Source organism: Balaenoptera musculus, chromosome 13 (genome assembly GCF_009873245.2).
Source record: "Balaenoptera musculus isolate JJ_BM4_2016_0621 chromosome 13, mBalMus1.pri.v3, whole genome shotgun sequence".
NCBI lineage: Eukaryota > Metazoa > Chordata > Mammalia > Artiodactyla > Balaenopteridae > Balaenoptera > Balaenoptera musculus.
In genome coordinates this window covers 30,434,613-30,455,126 of record NC_045797.1, presented here as the reverse complement: position 1 = coordinate 30,455,126, position 20,514 = coordinate 30,434,613, and the positions used below count along the sequence as shown (strand labels likewise).

The following is a 20,514-nucleotide window of genomic DNA, read 5'->3' as shown; positions in this document are numbered from 1 at the left end:
AAAACAACTATAATGGGATTCCTCAAGAAGTGATGAGCTTCCCAGCAATGGAAGTATTCAAAAATAATTTAAATCAGCTGTCCCCAACCTTTTTGGCACCAGGGACCAGTTTCATGGAAGACAATTTTTCCACGAAAGGAAGGTGGCGGGGGGAGAGCTCAGGCGGTAATGCGAGCGATGGTGAGCAGCAGATGAAGGTTCGCTCGCTCGCTTGCCCGCTGCTCACCTCCTGTTGTGCGGCCCGGTTCCTAACAGGCCGCAGACTGGTACCAGTCCGCGGCCGGGGGGTTGGGGACCCCTGATTTAAATGATCATCTGTCCGGGGACCATATAAAGCAATTCTGTAACTGAACGGAAGTCTGGAGACAAGGAGATTGATTGTATTACCTCAAAGGCCCTTTCCAATTCCAAGTGTCTGTCATTCTATTAAATAAAACAAAAACAAAGCAAACAAATAAACAAAACAAAACCCACTAATAAATAACTAATGAGTTTTCCCTCTGCATTTTTTTTCAAGGTCCGACCAAGAAGCCAGTACAACTTAGTGGGTTTGATACCACTTTCCACTTAAGTAAATGTGGACAAATTACTTAACTCTATTTGCCTCACTCTTATTGTCTGTAAATTTAGAACAATAATAGTACCCATCTCATAAGATTACTATGAAGATTAAATAATATGATACTTTATAAAGTACTTAAAACAGTACCTAACAAAGAAAGTGTATACAACTAGCAGGTAGCTGTGGTGAATGGGAGCGGGGGTGGAAAGTGAAACCTAAATGTGCTGCTTGTTTTAGTTATCTGTTCCCAACCCTCAACCAAAGCAATCCTGGCTGCTGCTGGCCAGAGGCTAGGTTCCCTTGGCAACCAGCCTCAAAAAAGAGCCCAGATCAACCTTCTTCAGGAAGGCAGCTCATTCTCTGCCCTGAAATCTATCATCTTCCTTTGCACAAAGCGGGCTCCCTAAAACCTCACAAATACCAATGCTCCAGATCAAGGAGCTGAGCAGGTATTATCCTCCTCACTTCATATGATCAATTACAGAATATCAGAGTTAGAAGGACCATCTCAGAGACCATGTAGAGCAACCCCTTTGTTTAATAAATGCAGACAACAGGCTGAGAAAAGTGAAGTCCTAGATGTGGCAAGTTGGTGGCAGGGTCAAGACAAGATCGCAGGCCTCCTCGTTCCTAGCCCAGTAAAGTCGTCCCATTTTCCGGTAGGACTGGCCCTACTGAGTCCCATGCCACTGACCCATACTACGTACTTTACACAGGTAGAAGAGAAACAGAAGCAGTAGAGTGCAGAGGTTAAGAGCATGGGCTCTGGAGCCAGACGGCTTATTCAAATCCCAGCTCTAGGGGGACTTCCCTGGTGGTCCAGCAGTTAAGACTCCGTGCTCCCAATGCAGGGGACCCGGGTTCAATCCCTGGTCAGGGAACTAGATCCCACATGCTGCAACTAAGACCCGGCGCAGCATGCATGCATACATATGTAAATAAATAAATACATATTTAAAAAAAAAAAATCCCAGCTCTACCACTTACTGTGACTTTAAGCAAGTTTCCTAACCTCTCTGTTTCTATAAAATAGGGGTAAGAGTTACTACCTTATAGTTATTTTAAGGATATGATGAGATAATCCATGTAAAATGCATGGCGCACAGAAAGTGCTCAATGTGTATACTGCTTCCTCTGTTTCTCATCATTACCAGTTGCATTAAGAAGAAAGACAATCATAATAACAAATGAGACGAGACAGGCTCCACTTCTGGTCCAAAGAGCACTGGGAAGAACAAAGGTATTTGCTTACCTCCATCTCCTGGTCCTGGCCAGGAACACCCAATCCCTAGCAGGGGAAGACTACAACTAATCCATCACTCATTCATTTCCTTGGATCTAGGAAAGAGTCAACTCAGAGAATAACCAAGTACATGTTATAGTGACAAGATATTTAAGATCACAGATAAAAGCTAGGGAGGTCCAAACCCAAAATGCAATTCTTGTGGGTCCAGTCTCTTCCTCTTAACCCACGACGGGTGGTATAGTGTAAAGGTTAAGAACAAGAGCTCTGGAGTCTGACAGCCTGAAATGCAAATTCCTGTTCCATCATTTATTTGCTGTATCACTTAAGCAAATTACCTTACCTCTCTCTAAGCCGTTATTTCTCCATCTGTTAAATGAGAATAACAGCCATTTTGATTATGATAACAGCTGACATCTGGTGAGCACTTTCTATGTGCCAAGCACTACATTAAGCACTTTACATGGCTTACATTACTTAATCATCACAAACACCTGATGAGGCTGGTACCTTAGTACCCTCATTTTACAGATGAGGAAAATGAGGCACAGTCTTCTTATTCAAGGCCACATGGCTAGTTACTGGCAAAGTTGAGATGTCAGTACAGGAGGTCTGACCTCAGAGTCTATGCTCCCTCCTCCTACGCTGCTCTACTTCTCATAGCACCAGCTTCATATGGTTGTTACGTCGTTAAAATAAGCCAATCCATATAAGGTGCTTAGTGCAGGGCCTTGTTCATCAAGGTTCACCATTACCATTATTGCCGTTGTTGTCATTATCATCATCATCAATCCCTTTGAGACTCTCAAATACTACTACCTCCTGAGTTCTAATTTCACGTAAAGGGAAATGGCTGCTTTCCTACCTAGATACCAACCAGCTCACTGGGCAGCCTGCAGTGAGGTTCTAGTATTTCATCTCCCTCATGTAATACAGCAGTAAGTATCTGGGTGGAGAGGCAAGGAAATATTTTCTATAAACCTGCTACTCTATAAAAAACAATATATTAAAGTCTGTTTTTAAAAAATAAAATCTTCACTACTCTCATTAGAAAAGAAACATATGCTTATTATATTTTTCAAAATAAAGCACAGATCGGACTTCCCTGGTGGTCCAGTGATTAAGAATCCGCCTTCCAATGCAGGAGACGCGGGTTCGATCCCTGGTTGGGAAACTAAGATCCCACATGGCGCAGGGCAACTAAGCCCACGCGCCACAACTAGAGAGCCCGCGTGCCCCAACTACAGAGCCCACGTGCTCTGGAACCCACGTGCCACAACTACAGAGCCCACACGCCACAGCTAAAGAGCCCACACGCCGCAACAAAGATCCCATATGCTGCAACTAAGACCTGACTCAGCCAAAAAGAAAAATAAATATTTTAAAAAATAAATAAAGCACAGATATACAGTATTTTTTTTTTAATTGTTCTCTACCTCCTTCCCCTTTCCACTCTCCTGTTCTCAAAACCAGCAGATTATTTAGTCACTTAATCCTCACAAGAAGTAAGACTGGTGTCATTCATCATCATCTCCGTTTAACAAGCACAGAAACTGAGGTTCAGAGAGGTTCACGACCATACAGCTGGTAAGTGGATGGCCAGGGTCTCTGGAAAAGAACTTACAGATATGGAGGAAGGTAAAGATAGTAAACTCCTTCACTAAGCCTGAGAGGAAGTGGTTATGACAGATGGTTCCTTGAAGGTTAAAAAGAACCAAGACTGATAATGGGATTTTTAAGAAACTCTTGCTCTAACAAGGTAAGAACAGATGTTGTAACCCAAAAAGCCAGTAATGCAGTGAGCTATCATCAATCCTGCCCTCCCAGAAACAGTGCAAATTATTGATAAGCCTAACAAAGCAGGACTTCATCTCTGAAGATATCCATACCATACCCCCGCACACCAGTTCTTACCTCCCCAATTCCAAAATGATGTATCACTTTATCCTGCTAGAGAGCACAGTTCAAAAATAAGTGTTTTTTAGAGTGAGCAACTTGAGGGCAGGAACAATGTCTTGTTCATACAGATCTATTAACTGGTACACAACCTTCTATTTATTCAATACATTTTTGTTTAAAAATGAATAACTTTGGGACTTCCCTGGTGGTCCACTGGTTAAGAATCCGCCTTCCAATGCAGGGGACATGGGTTCGATCTCTGGTAGGGGAACTAAGATCCCACATGCCACGGGGCAACTAAGCCCGCATGCTGCAACTACTGAGCCCACGCGCTCTGGAGCCCATGCACCACAACTAGAGAAAAGCCTGTGCGCCACAATGAAGAGTCCACTCACCACAAAGAAAGATCCCACATGCTGCCACTAAGACCCAACACAGCCAAAAAAATAAATAAATTTTTTAAAAAAGAATAAATTTATTCATTCAACTCCAATGTGCTAGGTACTGTTCTAGGAGGTGGGGTTATAGCAATGAGCAAAACAAAGTGGATGAAATTTACATTCTAGTCATGGGTGACAAATAATAAACTATAGTAGAGAGTTCCTAGAACAGTGCCTGGTACACAGTAGGCAGGACTCAAAATATCTAAATAATGAATGAATGAATGAATGAATGAACAGTATGTCAAATAGTAATAAGTTCTGTGGAGAAAAATAAAGCAGGGAAGGGAAACAAGGAAGGCACAGAGCAGGAGATGGTTTTTACTTTAAATAGGATGGTCAAGGAATGCTTAGATTAGGTGACAGTTGGGCAGAAACCTGAAGGAGGTAACGGAGGAGGCCACACTGACATCTGGAATAAGTGTTCCAGAAAAAACAACTACAAAGGTCCCAAGGCTTGGCATGTTGGAGCAACTGCAAGGAGACCAGTGTGGCCAGAGCACAAAGGGAAAGTGATAGATGATGAGGTCAGAGCAGCTGGGAGAGGGTTATGTTGAAGATCCCATGCAGCCTTGTAGATCACTTGAAGGACTTTAGTTTTTAATCTGGGTGGGACCCAGTGGATAGTTTTCAGCAGAGTGGTATGATTTGATATACATATAACAAGATTATACTGGTCACTGTTAAGATTAGACTGGGGGCCCTGAGAAAACCATAATTCAAAAAGAGTCATGTACCACAATGTTCACTGCAGCTCTATTTACAATAGCCAGGACATGGAAGCAACCTAAGTGTCCAACGACAGATGAATGGATAAAGAAGATGTGGCACATATATACAATGGAATATTACTCAGCCAAAAAGGAAACAAAATTGAGTTATTTGTAGTGAGGTGGATGGACCTAGAGTCTGTCATACAGAGTGAAGTAAGTCAGAAAGAGAAAAACAAATACCGTATGCTAAAACATATATATGGAATCTAAAAAAAAAAAAAAGGTCATGAACAACCTAGGGGCAGGACGGGAATAAAGACGCAGACCTACTAGAGAAGGGACTTGAGGACACGGGGAGGGGGAAGGGTAAGCTGGGACAAAGTGAGAGAGTGGCATGTACATATATACACTACCAAATGTAAAATAGATAGCTAGTGGGAAGCAGCCGCATAGCACAGGGAGATCAGCTCGGTGCTTTGTGACCACCTAGAGGGGTGGGATAGGGAGGGCGGGAGGGAGAGAGATGCAAGAGGGAAGAGATATGGGGATATATGTATATGTATAGCTGATTCACTTTGATATAAAGCAGAAACTAACACCATTGTAAAGCAATTACACTCCAATAAAGATGTTAAAAAAAAAAAAGATTAGACTGGGGGAGACCAAGAGCAAAAGCAGGAAGACCATTTAGAAGGCTATTCCAATAGTAGCAAGGAAGGGGGTGAGAAGTGTTCAAACCCTGGATGCATTTTAAGGTAGAGCTCACAGGACTGGCTGGTGGATTGGATGATGAGAGAAAGAGAAAGAACAGAGTCAAGGGAGAGTCCTCAATATAACTGAAACTGAGATGGGGAGAAACTGCCAGAGGTACAGGTTTGAGAGGAGAAGTTCCAGGATTAATGTTTTGAATATTTTAAGTTCAAGAAGCTATTACAGGACTTCCCTGGTGGCGCAGTGGTTAAGAATGCACCTGCCAATGCAGGGGACATGAGTTTGAGCCCTGGTCTGGGAAGATCCCACATGCCGTGGAGCAACTAAGCCTGTGCGCCACAGCTACTGAGCCTGTGCTCTAGAGCTCGCGAGCCACAACTACTGAAGCCCGTGCGCCTAGAGCCCGCGCTCTTCAACAAGAGAAGCCACTGCAATGAGAAGCCCATGCACTGCAACGAAGAGGAGCCCCCACTCGCCACAACTAGAGAAAGCCCGCGTGCAGCAACGAAGACCCAACACAGCCAAAAATAAATAAATAAATTAATTAATTAATTTTTTAAAAAAAGAAGCTATTACATACACAAGTGGAGATATCCCGTAGGCAGCTGGACAGAAGAGTCTTGAGTTCACAGGAAGACATTCAAGCTGGTAATATATACTTGAGAATTCTCAGGGTATAAATGATATTTAAATTCTTAAAAGAGAGCACTTAGTAAATGAGTGTAGACAGAGAAGTGATCCGAGGACTGATTTGAGTACTCCATCATTGGAGGCTGAGGAGATAAGGAAACAGCCAAAAGGGCGGGGCGGTACGTGGGAGTTTGAGAAGAAGGGGCTCCTGAGGTAGAAGGAGAACCAAGGTAGTGGCATCCTGGAAGCCAAGTGAAACTAGTGTGTGAGGAGGAAGTGTCAAATACTACTGAGAGATCAAGAAGATGACTGAGAAATGACCACTGAATCTATGTACTATTTTCTAAGCATTCCTCCCTAATCCACACATAACACATTTTTTTCTTTTAATCTAGGTAAAATCCCAGTATTGTCCAATGAATACACATAAGGTTTCTGTTTAATGCAGCTATATGTGCATCTCAAAAAACAAAATCAATGCTCTTAATATGGACACAGCAGACTTTACACAGTGAATAATGTTGAGCAAATGCTTTATCTGGTTGAAGTAACTGTCTCTCTGAAACAATGTCCCCGACCAAGTCTTACTTGTGTTCAGTAGATGGGATCAGAGAAATGAGCTATTTAAATGTATTTCTTTTGTTCTGCCATAAAGTAGCAATTATTCTTGAACTCATTTTCCTCCTTCCTAACTCAAACATCCTAAGCAGCTAAACAAAGACCCTAAATTTCCACACACATCCCTTTATAAACAAAGCAGAACACAATAAAATCCAAAAGTTGGATGAGAAAGGGATATGCCGTCTATTGTAGCTGCTTTCTTTTACTGTACAAAGGGTTAATAATTATTTGCTAATTCAAAGGCTGTACTTTGTTTACATTTTGTCCTTAAAATCTCTAGATAGGAAGTGCGATTTCTAGTGTCTTCACCTTAAAAGAGAATTATTGTTACAAAATAAGGACTTTAACTTTCTGTGCTCTAGCGCAGGGGTCCCCAACCCCCGGGCCACAGACCAGTACTGGTTAGGAACCAGGCAGCAGGGCAGGTGAGTGGCGGGCAAGCGAGCGAAGCTTCACCTGTATCTACAGCCTCTCCCTATCTCTCGCATTACCGCCTGAGCTCCGCCTCCTGTCAGCATTATGGTGAGTTGTATAATTATTTCAATATATATTTCAATATAATAATAATAGAAATAAAGTGCATGATAAATGTAATGCTCTTGAATCATCCCGAAACCATCCCCCCCCACCCTGTCCGTAGAAAAACTGTCTTCCACGAAACCGGTCCCTGGTGCCAAAAAGGTTGGGGACCAGTGCTCTAGCGAACAGAGTCAAGTCTCAATAATCTACACTTCTGAAGCAGAACAATACTCACCAAAAACTGGATCATGCAAACATCCTTCATGTCTTCATGAAACAGCTACAACTTCTGAAAGGACTGAGCTCCCTGCCTTTGGGAAGAATACCCTTCCCTGCCCTCCACCGTGCAATTTGCCAACTTGGGACTCAGCCTGAATGACAACTTCTCTAGGCGGCCTTCCCAGATCCCCTCCAAGGCTGAATCAAGGGCCCTCCTCTGAACCCGTAACAGCACAGCTTGGTAAGCACCACAGCTTACTCATATCCCAATACTTTAACACATTATACTGTGAATCTGTTTACTTCTCTGTCTACCTCTCCAGACCATAAACATCTTGAGGGCAAGGACAATATCTCATTCATTTTTATAGCCTCAGTGTCTGAAACATATCAAACAATCAAGTGCCTGCTGAATGAACGAATAACATGAAAGTTGACCTAGAATACCTTACGTGATTTTTGTAGCACATTTTCCTTGATAAACCAGGTGAACTGAGGCTAATATTAAAATTACTGGCGTCTATATGATCCAGCAATCCCACTCCTGAGCATATATCCACACAAAACTGTAATTCGAAAAGATACATGCACCCCTATATTCACGACAGCACTATTCACAATAGCCAGGATGTGGAAACAACCTCAATATCCATCGACAGCTGAATGGATAAATAAGACGTGGTACATATATACAATGGAATACTACACAGCAATAAAAAAGAATGAAATAATGCCATTTGCAGCAACATGGATGGACTCAGAGATTATCATACTAAGTGAAGTAAGCCAGAAAGAGAAAGAAAAATACCATATGATATCACTTATATGTGGAATCTAAAATATGACACAAATGAACCTATCTACAAAACAGGAACAGACTCACAGACACAGGAAACAGGCTAGTGGTTGCCAAGGGGGGGGTGGGGGAGGGATGGATTGGGAGTTTGGGGTTAGCAGATGCCAACTATTATATGTAGAATAGATAAACTACAAGGTCCTACTGTATAGCACAGGGAACTATATTCAGTAACCTGTGATAAACCATAATGAAAAAGAATATAAAAAAGAATGTATACATATTTATAACAGTTTCTTACTAACACAACATTGTAAAACTATACGTCAATAAAAATAAAATAAAACAGGGAGTGCCCTGGCGGCCTAGGGGTTAGGATTCAGTGCTTTCACTGCAGAGGCCTGGGTTCGATCCCTGGTCGGGGAACCATCCCGCAATGCCATGCAGCATGGCCAAAATACAAAAAAAAAAAAAAAAAGAAAGAAAATAAAATAAAATTACTGGCATCTATTCATATCCCCAACTGATAGCAGAAACAAAGAAATTTCCCCTACCTGACACTGGAAATAGAGGATAAGAAAAGATATGTGCTGCTCAAAATCAGATCAGGAGGAGTTATCATACTAGCTGCTCTTCCTTGATTTGTCCCACACCATAGGAGAGGCTAATGGACCTCTGGATTGCTCTCTTCACCTCCCTTCCACCGATTCTGTATTCTCCTCTTTGCCCTATTCTTCTTTTGTTTGTTTTGTTTTAATATTTATTTATTTATTCTTGGCTGCTTCAGGTCTTAGTTGTGGCACATGGGATCCTTTGTTGTGGCCCACGGGCTTCTAATTGTGGCACGCGGGTTCCAGAACGTGTGGGCTCTGTAGTTGCGGCACACAGGCTCTCCAGTTATGGCACACGGGCTTAGTTGGCCTGCGGTATATAGGCTCTTAGTTCCCTGACCAGGGATCGAACCCGGGTCCCCTGCATTGGAAGGTGGATTCTTAACCATTGGACCACCAAGGAAGTCCCCTCTGCCCTATCCTTTTCTCTCTTTGCTTTACTTACCTTTTCCCACTTCCTCTCATTCTATACTTTGCATTTGCATTCTGTTCTCATTTTCCTTTTAACTTTTCTCTGCACTCTGTTCTCCAGGCCTATTTTAGTTAAAATGACCCTGGGGAATACATGAGCAATGCTTTGCCCAACTGGGAGAACTTAGGCCAAGGATGTTGCTGTATATCCTGGTCACTTCTGTAAAGCACACCAACATATTTCTGCTGTTTCTGAGGAAACCAAGTAGCGACCCCCTAACAGCAGCACAGGGTTATCAGCATATGAGGTCAAATTGTTACTATCCCCAGTGGGTAAGACATGTTTCTAAACTGCACTCTGTAGTATCCTGGAAATAGGGTAAAGGTCCTCTTAATTTACAATAATTTTAAATAAAAGAGAAATGGGAAGCTAAATATGAAGGGCAAAGAGGAAAAGAAACCATGTTTTTGGGAAAAATGTTGCGTGTTGATAGGACAAATTTCAAAAGCTATAGGATACTTGCTGGGCCAGGTAGGTTGGGAAAAAAAAAAAGGTGGTTCCTGCCCCCAGGGAACCTAGTCTCATTCCTACCACTTCCCAAACCCATAAATGTAAACATTAAAGAACCAGAGAAAGGAGATTCTCTTGAACCAAAAGAGTCAGTAACCTAACATAAGTGAATTGGACGTTCTGGGACAGAAAAATAAAGACTGGATAGAAAACTCTTTGAATTTAAAAAGTTATTCCACGTGTTAAAGTCAGTGCCACAAGCATCAGAAGCCAAGGAAAGGAACAATCCACAACTAGGAGTCAAGAGGCCTACCTAGCTCAGATCCTAACAAGCTGTGTAACCTTGGTCAAGTCATTTTACTACTTTGATCCAAAGACGGTTCTTTCATAAAATGAGCATAATAATATCTCCCTGGCAAAGTTGACTGTGATGATTAAATAACACTTCGAAAAGTTTTATATAACATGCCAATGTGGTAAGAGGAAGCAAAAATCCTGTGGTTCAACTTCTAAAGTGTAAGCCTGACTCACCTTCCCAACCTTGTTAAACCCTTTAACCAACCTGGGAGAAGAGTCATGTGAGGCTCCAGGAGTGGGGCGGTGACTATTTAGTCAGTTGCTCTGTATCTCAGTGGCTTCATCTGTAAAATGGGTGGTGTGGAATTCACTCACATATCCGCAAGATAACGCAGGTCTGAGGAAGGGAGTGCAGAATTTACCATAAGTACGTAAAACATTTACCCAACCCTCCCTCCCAGGGATAAATAACCAAGATCATCAAATATCATCACTCCCTGGACAGAATTAGAAACGGCCTTAGGGAGCATCTAATCTCGTTTTACAGATGGGAAAACTGAGGCCCAGATAAATGAACTGAATTGTAGAACTCTCAAAGCTACTTAGTGGCAGAGCTGGAGCTAGGGGCCAGAGCCACCAATTCTCAAGTCCAGTACCCTCTTTGCCAGATCTCAGGGTCACCCAAGGCACCTGAGGCCCTTACAACACATTATCAACATCAAGACACATTACAATTTCATCAACAGCTAAATGTGGGCTACCCAAGGGAGGGGCTGTAAGACTCTGATGCAGGCGGTCCTGAGAGCTGGGAAAGAGAAGACTTCATTGGGAAAGTGAGTAGAGTCCCGGAGATACTCAGACACAAAGAGATTAAAGAAATATGTCTGCTGCAGAATTACAAAGGATCATGAGAGATTACTACAAGCAACTATATGCCAATAAAATGGACAACCTGGAAGAAATGGACAAATTCTTAGAAAAACACAACCTTCCGAGACTGAACCAGGAAGAAATTGAAAATATAAACAGACCAATCACAAGCACTGAAATTGAAACTGTGATTAAAAATCTTCCAACAAACAAAAGCCCAGGACCAGATGGCTTCACAGGCAAGATCTATCAAACATTTAGAGAAGAGCTAACGCCTATCCTTCTCAAACTCTTGCAAAATATAGCAGAGGGAGGAACACTCCCAAACTCATTCTACAAGGCCACCATCACCCTGATACCAAAACCAGATAAAAGATGCCACAAAAAAAGAAAACTACAGGCCAATATCACTGATGAACATAAATGCAAAAATCATCAACAAAATACTAGCAAACAGAATCCAACAGCACATTAAAAGGATCATACACCATGATCAAGTGGGGTTTATCCCAGGGATGCAAGGATTCTTCAATATATGCAAATCAATCAATGTGATACACCATATTAACAGACTGAAGGAGAAAAACCATATGATCATCTCAATATATGCAGAAAAAGCTTTCGACAAAATTCAACACCCACATACGATAAAAACCCTCCAGAAAGTAGGCATAGAGGGAACTTACCTCAGCATAATAAAGGCCATATATGACAAACCCACAGCCAACATTATTATCAATTGTGGAATACTGAAACCATTTCCACTAAGATCAGGAACAAGACAAGGTTGTCCACTCTCACCACTATTATTCACCATAGTTTTGGAAGTTTTAGCCACAGCAATCAGAGACGAAAAAGAAATAAAAGGAATCCAAATCGGAAAAGAAGAAGTAAAACTGTCACTGTTTGCAGATGACATGATACTATACATAGAGAATCCTAAAGATGCTACCAGAAAACTACTAGAGCTAATCAATGAATGCGGTAAAGTAGCAGGATACAAAATTAATGCACAGAAATCTCTTGCATTCCTATACACTAATGATGAAAAATCTGGAAGAGCAATTAAGGAAACACTCCCATTTACCATTGCAACAAAAAGAATAAAATACCTAGGAATAAACCTACCTAAGGAGACAAAAGACCTGTATGCAGAAAACTATAAGGCACTGATGAAAGAAATTAAAGATGATACAAACAGATGGAGAGATATACCATGTTCTTGGATTGGAAGAATCAACATTGTGAAAATGACTATACTACCCAAAGCAATCTACAGATTCAATGCAATCCCTATCGAACTACCAATGGCATTTTTCACAGAACTAGAACAAAAAAATTTCACAATTTGTATGCAAACACAAAAGACCCCAAATAGCCAAAGCAATCTTGAGAAAGAAAAACGGAGCTGGAGGAATCAGGCTCCCTGACTTCAGAGTATACTACAAAGCTACAGTAATCAAGACAGAAATATAGATCAATGGAACAGGATAGAAAGCCCAGAGATAAACCCACACACATATGGTCACCTCATCTTTGATAAAGGAGGCAAGAATATACAATGGAGAAAAGACAGCCTCTTCGATAAGCGGTGCTGGGAAAACTGGACAGCTCCATGTAAAAGAATGAAATTAGAACACTCCCTAACACCATACACAAAAATAAACTCAAAATGGATTAGAGACCTAAATGTAAGGCCAGACACGATAAAACTCTTAGAGGAAAACATAGGCAGAACACTCCATGACACAAATCACAGCAAGATCCTTTTTGACCCACCTCCTAGAGAAATGGAAATAAAAACAAAAATAAACAAATGGGACCTAATGAAACTGAAAAGCTTTTGCACAGCAAAGGAAACCATAAACAACACGAAAAGACCCTCCAACCCTCCGAATGGGAGAAATTATTTGCAAACAAAGCAACTGACAAAGGATTAATCTCCAAAATATACAAGCAGCTCATGCAGCTCAATATTAAAGAAACAAGCAACCCAATCCAAAAATGGGCAGAAGACCTAAACAGACATTTATCCATAGAAGATATACAGATTGCCAACAAACACATGAAAGGATGCTCAACATCACTAATCATTAGAGAAATGCAAATCACCTCACACCAGTCAGAATGGCCGTCATCAAAAAATCTACAGAGACTTCCCTGGTGGCACAGTGGTTAAGAATCCATCTGCCAACGCAGGGGACACAGGTTCGAGCCTTGGTCCAGGAAGATCCCACATGCCGCAGAGCAATTGTGCCCATGTGCCACAACTACTGGGCCTGCGCTCTAGAGCCTGTGAGCCACAACTACTGAGCCCGTGTGCCACAACTACTGAAGCCCGCAAGCCTAGAGCCCGTGCTCCGCAACAAGAGAAGCCACCGCAATGAGAAGCCCGTGCACCGCAACCAAGAGTAGCCCCCACTCGCTGCAACTAGAGAAGGCCCGCGCACAGCAACAAAGAACCAACACAGCCAAAACTAAAATAAATAAATAAATAAAAATTAAAAAACAATCTACAAACAATAAATGCTGGAGAGGGTGTGGAGAAAAGGGAACCCTCTTGCACTGTTGGTGGGAATGTAAATTGATACAGCCACTATGGAGAACAGTATGGAGGTTCCTCAAAGAACTAAAAATAGAACTACCATATGACCCAGCAATCCCACTACTGGGCATACACCCTGAGAAAACCATAATTCAAAAAGAGTCATGTACCACAACGTTCACTGCAGCTCTATTTACAATAGCCAGGACATGGAAGCAACCTAAGTGCCCATCGACAGATGAAAGGATAAAGAAGATGTGGCACATATATACAATGGAATTTTACTCAGCCATAAAAAGAAACGAAACTAAGTTATTTGTAGTGAGGTGCATGGACCTAAAGACTGTCATACAGAATGAAGTAAGTCAGAAAGAGAAAAACAAATAACGTATGCTAACACATATATATGGAATCTAAAAAAAAAAAAAAGGTCATGAACAACCTAGGGGCAGGACGGGAATGAAAACGCAGACAGAGAGAATAGACTTGAGGACATGGGGAGGGGGAAGGGCAGGCTGAGATGAAGTGAGAGAGTGGTATGGACATATATACACTACCAAATGTAAAATAGATAGCTACTGGGAAGCAGTTGCATAGCACAGGGAGATCAGCTCGGTGCTTTGTGACCACCTAGAGGGGTGGGATAGGGAGGGCGGGAGGGAGAGAGATGCAAGAGGGAAGAGATATGGGGATATATGTATATGTATAGCTGATTCACTTTGATATAAAGCAGAAACTAACACACCACTGCGAAGCAATTATACTCCAATAAAGATGTTAAAAAAAAAAAAAAAGAAATATGCCTGCCAAAAAAGGCTTAAAATTGCAGTCTTGGGAAGACATACCCAGTGGGTAAAATTTTCTTTAGGGAAAAGAAACAGGTGGCAGATTTAGAGGACCAGAATGCTTTGAATCAGGATAATTCTTGATTATATGCAATTTAGTCCTTTTGGTGTCTCCTAAGTTTTTAACATTTACTAAGATCAACTGTCTCTCTACAAGATAAGGTCCTCTGCAGAGACCACAGACGGTCTACCTTAATGGTTAAGTATATAGGCTCTGGGCTCAAATTGCCTCGATTCAAATCTTCGTTTTACCACTTAACAGCTGTGTGACCTTAGATAAATCTTTCTCTTTGTACCTCTGTTAAAATGGAAATAACATCACCCCCATCTCAGGAGGTTTTGTGAGGTTTAAATGTGTAGATTAATCATATTGGTCACAACCTAATAATGGGTTTTTCATCCTTTAGTGTGATGTGTGCCTCTTTTTTTTTTAATGTAAAGAAGACAACAGAAATTACCAGAGTACACTGCATGTAGTATGAATAAGTACTGTTTTGCAATAATTTTGTTTCCTTTATCTATATGTGTGCATATATGTTTCAATTACGTAAAATATACTTCTCATGGTGGTTTGCTTTTAAAACTGTGAGAACCACTGAATTAATGCACAAAATAAAGGTTCAAACAGTGCCTGGCACACAGTAAGCACTTAGTGCTATGACTGTCATTGTTGCTGTTATGTACCTACCTGTTAAAGTTGTTTGTAGGATTATCTAAGGTAATATGAAAGCACTTTGGAAAGTCTAATATACAATATTAGTGTAAGTTAAAGGAAGCAACAAGCCCTCCTCTCCACCTCTTAATACCCATACAAGCATAGCCCTGTTTCAGCACATATTTGTTGCTTGGTCCACAAGTTATTTGTTACATTGAACTGAAAAGTCCACAGACCATGACTTATCTACCACTCTGTCATGCTCTGTCAATATCTGCAGAGAAATAGAGGTTTGGTGCCAGAGTAAATTTATTTATTTTTACCTGGGTGGAGGTTGGGATGGGGAAGGCGGAAGTCATGCCCATGGGTAGCTGAAGGAAGCAAGTGAGTCAGAGAAATTGCTTGCTCCCACAGAGCCAGGTAGACTCAAATGCGCCACAAACCAGGCTGGACTGACAGATACTTGAGCCTTTATGCAGGGCTGAATCACTTCCTTCTCTCTATCCTCACCCAGACAACTCATTAAAAAAAATAGCCTCTAAAAAAAAAAAAAAAAAAAAAAAAAAATAGCCTCTGAGCTCCTCACAGGCATAGCTCACACCAGGAGAAACTGGGAATCCCCAAATAGATACAAATAGCGGGTGACTATGCAACAAAAAATTACCTGAGGGGTTCCTTGAAATAACAAGCCCACCTAAACGTCCAAATAGCATTTAAATTCAAAACCCTGACTTAGAGAAAAATTTGGAAATGTGCTCACCAATAACTGTATCAGGTCTGGATTCCATCCTCGACACTGTGTGACCTTGAATTAGTCACTGCATCTCTCTGGGCCTAAGTGATTTCATCTGCTAAAAAAAAAAAAAGAGAGAGATAACACATACCTCACAGGGTCATTGTAAAAATTAAAGACAGTATGCAGTAAAATGGCTAGCACAGGATCTGGCACTGGTAAATGCACAATAAATGTCTGTCCCTTCTAGCCTACAAGTCAACAACTATGGCAAACTGAGGTCACTGGCCAGCTCTTAGGTATCCTAGTCGCTTCATGGAAATTGCCTTTTTTTAAAAAGAAACTTTATAATACCATTTCTTTATCTCTCTAGCACAACAGCCTATGCTAGAAGTCTAGGAAAGCAATAATTTCCCATCTCATTCTTTACAAGTAGTGATTCCTAAATGTTTTGGTACTGAGGGCCCAAATTATGCATTGGTACTGCCCCCCCCCTTATCCATTATTAAACGAAATGAGCGAGAGACTCGGTATGATGCCCACATTTTACAGTTATTTGCGTCCCCGTTTCAAATTAATGAGAAATGTATTAAAATTCGCCCGGTGAGGCTGGGACCAGCCTGCGGGGTCTCATCCCAATCTGGTCAGAGCACTCGCTGCGCGGGGAAGGCCCCGGCTCACGGGCGGGACGGGGGGATGGGGGGCGGCCGCGTTCTAGAGCTTTCGGCCCGACCCCTATTTCTCGTTGGCGACGAATATAGGCCACGTGTCGCCATTTTGTGTTCAGGAAACATGGCGGCCACCCCCACGGGGAAGAAAGGGAGGGGGGAGGGAAGGACCGCCACGTTAGCCGCTTTCCCTGGGGGATCCTGAAGCACCCCGCGCACTCGGCCTTTTCTGTCTCGCTCAGCCGAGGAAAAGGAGAAGGGGCAGAAATCACAACTGGCGCATCAAGGGCCCCAGCGACCTTTCTTTACCGGGAGGAACGCGCGGCTCCACACACGGCAAGAAAGGCCCTCCAAGATGGCGGGTCCTGTTGGGGGCCGCCCCCGGAGAGCGTGGGCGCCGTGGCTGCACCGAGCGGGGAAAGGGCCGAAAGGCAGCAGCGGGAGCGTAAGCCGCGCGGGGAAAACCGCAGGAACTCCCCAGAGCAGGAGTAAATGCGGTCCCCCAAGATGCACGCCATTGTCTTAAATGTCTGACGAGGCGGCAGCGACTAAAACGACACCAGCGCAGGAGGTGGGGGTTCTGCGGGTAAACGAAAGAGAGTTGCAAAATGCAGACAAAGCATTATGTAAATGGACGCCATTCTCTTTATGGCCATGTTTCTAGCCCTCCCCAGAAACCATGAGCAGAGCCGTGAATTTGACGGCAGCGGGTGGTGGGTTTTGGTCTTTCTCCCCACCGACCGCCGCCACGGGGCCGAGGCGGGGGTGGGGGCTGGCGCTGGGCGCCCCGACGCCGAAGATGAAGGGGCCCCACGTGCCCGCCCGGGCGGGGGCCCGCCCCGCAGGCCTCGCCTCGCCGCCCCTCCCCCCCGGAAGACCGCGGCTGCCCCTCCCGTCTGCCCCACACCCTCACGCATGCGCTCTGGCCGCCTCAAGCGCATGTTTTAAACCCGCGGCGTCCTAGCAGCCGCCTGCAGTTATCGCCGGGGCTGCCCGTGTCGCTCCGCGCTTAAACCGCTTTTGTAGGGCGGGAAAATAATGTGTCGCCTCCGCGCACAACACTACCCTTTCCAAACATCTGCCGGCGCCTCTGGGGTTAATAAAATACATGTTCGTTTTAAAACTTTGCCGGACTCACAGCTTCTGCCTACCGGGGCTTTCTTTTCAATGCTAGGCTGTTAAAAGTGTATTTTAAAAACTACTCTATGGGGGTTGGCGCAATCTTGTGACCTAAAAAGGACGGGTCCTCATTTTTTTTCAAGGGGTCCTGCGCAGCAAGCACTTCCGGGGTCAGAGGGTACGCGGGGTTGAAAGCGGGCTTCCCGCCCCGCCCAGACCGCCGAGGCTGCCGCCGGAGTCGCCACCGCCGCGCCCTCGCCCACCCGCCCGCCCGCCGCTCCCGGCCCCGCTCGCCCCCTCCGCCGCCGCCGCCCGCCCCTGCGACGACGCCGCGGCCTCCCGCCCGCGCCCGCTCGCTCCCGCGGCCCTCGCTCGCCTCGCGCCGGCAGTTTTGGGCCTACACCGCCCCTCCCCCAGCCAGCCACCAAAGACTTGACCACGTAACGAGCCCAACTCCCCCGAACGCCGCCCGCCGCTCGCCATGGATGCCGGTGTGACTGAAAGTGGACTAAATGTGACTCTCACCATTCGGCTGCTTATGCACGGAAAGGAAGTAGGAAGCATTATTGGGAAGAAAGGGGAGTCGGTTAAGAGGATCCGCGAGGAGAGTGGTGCGCGGATCAACATCTCGGAGGGGAATTGCCCGGAGAGAATCATCACTCTGACCGGCCCCACCAATGCCATCTTTAAGGCCTTCGCTATGATCATCGACAAGCTGGAAGAAGATATCAACAGCTCCATGACCAACAGCACGGCTGCTAGCAGGCCCCCGGTCACCCTGAGGCTGGTGGTGCCGGCCACCCAGTGCGGCTCCCTGATTGGGAAAGGCGGTTGTAAGATCAAAGAGATCCGCGAGAGTACGGGGGCCCAGGTCCAGGTGGCGGGGGATATGCTGCCCAACTCCACCGAGCGGGCCATCACCATTGCTGGCGTGCCGCAGTCTGTCACCGAGTGTGTCAAGCAGATCTGCCTGGTCATGCTGGAGACGCTCTCCCAGTCTCCGCAAGGGAGAGTCATGACCATTCCGTACCAGCCCATGCCGGCCAGCTCTCCAGTGATCTGCGCGGGCGGCCAAGATCGGTGCAGCGACGCTGCTGGCTACCCTCACGCCACCCATGACCTGGAGGGACCACCTCTAGATGCCTACTCGATTCAAGGACAACACACCATTTCTCCGCTCGATCTGGCCAAGCTGAACCAGGTGGCAAGACAGCAGTCTCACTTTGCCATGATGCACGGCGGGACCGGATTCGCCGGAATTGACTCCAGCTCTCCAGAGGTGAAAGGCTATTGGGCAAGTTTGGATGCATCTACTCAAACTACCCATGAACTCACCATTCCAAATAACTTAATTGGCTGCATAATCGGGCGCCAAGGCGCCAACATTAATGAGATCCGCCAGATGTCCGGGGCCCAGATCAAAATTGCTAACCCAGTGGAAGGCTCTTCTGGTAGGCAGGTTACTATCACTGGTTCTGCTGCCAGTATTAGTCTGGCCCAATATCTAATCAATGCCAGGCTTTCCTCTGAGAAGGGCATGGGGTGCAGCTAGAACAGTGTAGGTTCCCTCATAACCCCTTTCTGCTGTTTTCCCATGATCCAACTGTGTAATTTCTGGTCAGTGATTCCAGGTTTTAAATAATTTGTAAGTGTTCAGTTTCTACACAACTTTATCATCCGCTAAGAATTTAAAAATCACATTCTCTGTTCAGCTGTTAATGCTGGGATCCATATTTAGTTTTATAAGCTTTTCCCTGTTTTTAGTTTTGTTTTGGGTTTTTGGGTCATGAATTTTATTTCTGTTTGTCGATAAGAAATGTAAGAGTGGAATGTTAATAAATTTCAGTTTAGTTCTGTAATGTCAAGAATTTAAAAATTAAAAAATGGATTGGTTAAAAAATGCTTCATATTTGAAAAAGCTGGGAACTACTATCTTAAACTCTTTGTTGGTGCATTTCTTTTCTTCCCTTCTAGTGTTAGGCTTTTGTAGGGAGAAGGGTGGGCCCGTCCCTGGTATTTTCTCCAGCCCTTTTCACCTTACTGGTAAGATTCCATTCCCTTTCCATCCCAACAAAGGAGAACGGCAGGCTGGGCCTGCTTTGGGACGTTTGCAGAGACAGTGGGGGTCTCTTGGAGAGTGACATCCCTCCAGCCAGGTTCCAGAGAGAGGCCTCTGCCCATTTCTCTGGTAGAAAACATAAGGGGTTTCTCAGCTGGGAAGAGTATGCCCACTCGGTAGGACCTCTGATGAATGGCAGTGTGTCCTCTAGTCCCACCAGCCCCGCCCTCAATCTCACGTGCAAAACTCTTAGCCAGGAACAAAAAAACGTTCTGAGGTGGGAGGAGCCTGGGGGACCCAGAGAAGAGGTGGGGGAGGGAAGGGCTGGGCTGGGGGGGAAGGGAGGGGCTGAGGTGGGGGAAGGGAAAGGGGCTGGGTGGGTCTAAGGGCTTGGGAGAGGGTAGCTGCTACAGGGTGGTGGTGGGGATAGTGGGCTTGGTTGGGCAGCAAGACTGAATGGGGGATGGTAGCAGCGGGGCGCATGTGTCGCGCATGCACCTGTGGCAAGCGGCCTGTCAAGAGGATGTTATTACACCTGCCAAGTGGCTACCCAGAAACAAAGGAGGCCAGCTTCTAATTCTCCTGCTGTGTGCAATGTTTAGAGAAATCATTGTACCAGGAAATAATTCTGCCTAAATGGGGCAGTCCACACAGGCAGGAATGTAGGCTGATCCATTGACAACCGCCTAAGAATGACCTCAGTGTTAAAAAATGCAGATTCCTGGGTCCCACCCCAAATCTAATCAGAAGACTGCATTTTCAGCAAAACTCCAAAAGGTCCTTAGATGTGAGTGCCACTGATTCTCTTCACCAGTGGAGTAGGAAGATGTTGCTGTA

At 44.5% G+C, this 20,514-nt stretch overlaps 1 protein-coding gene and 1 long non-coding RNA gene across 12 annotated transcripts in view; one reads left to right on the top strand and one right to left on the bottom strand.

Annotated features, from left to right (window-relative positions):
- LOC118905907 overlaps nt 1-17,747 on the bottom strand; it is an 85,931-nt gene extending 68,184 nt beyond the window's left edge. For 2 of the 11 annotated variants that reach the window (XR_005022375.1, XR_005022366.1), the window contains exons 1-3: nt 16,375-17,743; nt 15,859-15,949; nt 10,449-10,580 (exon numbers count right to left, since the gene is read on the bottom strand). This is a non-coding gene — a long non-coding RNA (uncharacterized LOC118905907). Of the gene's footprint in view, nt 1-10,448; nt 10,581-15,858; nt 15,950-16,374 lie in introns of all 11 variants that reach the window. The other 9 variants (XR_005022369.1, XR_005022367.1, XR_005022373.1 and 6 more) reach the window with 9 other exon arrangements.
- Nucleotides 17,748-17,906: 159 nt separating this feature from the next.
- Nucleotides 17,907-19,520, top strand: PCBP1 (poly(rC) binding protein 1). Its single transcript, XM_036872882.1, has one exon. It carries the CDS (start codon nt 18,100-18,102, stop codon nt 19,168-19,170), a length of 1,071 nt encoding a protein of 356 aa, XP_036728777.1. The 5' UTR covers nt 17,907-18,099; the 3' UTR covers nt 19,171-19,520.
- The last annotated feature ends 994 nt before the right edge of the window (nt 19,521-20,514 follow it).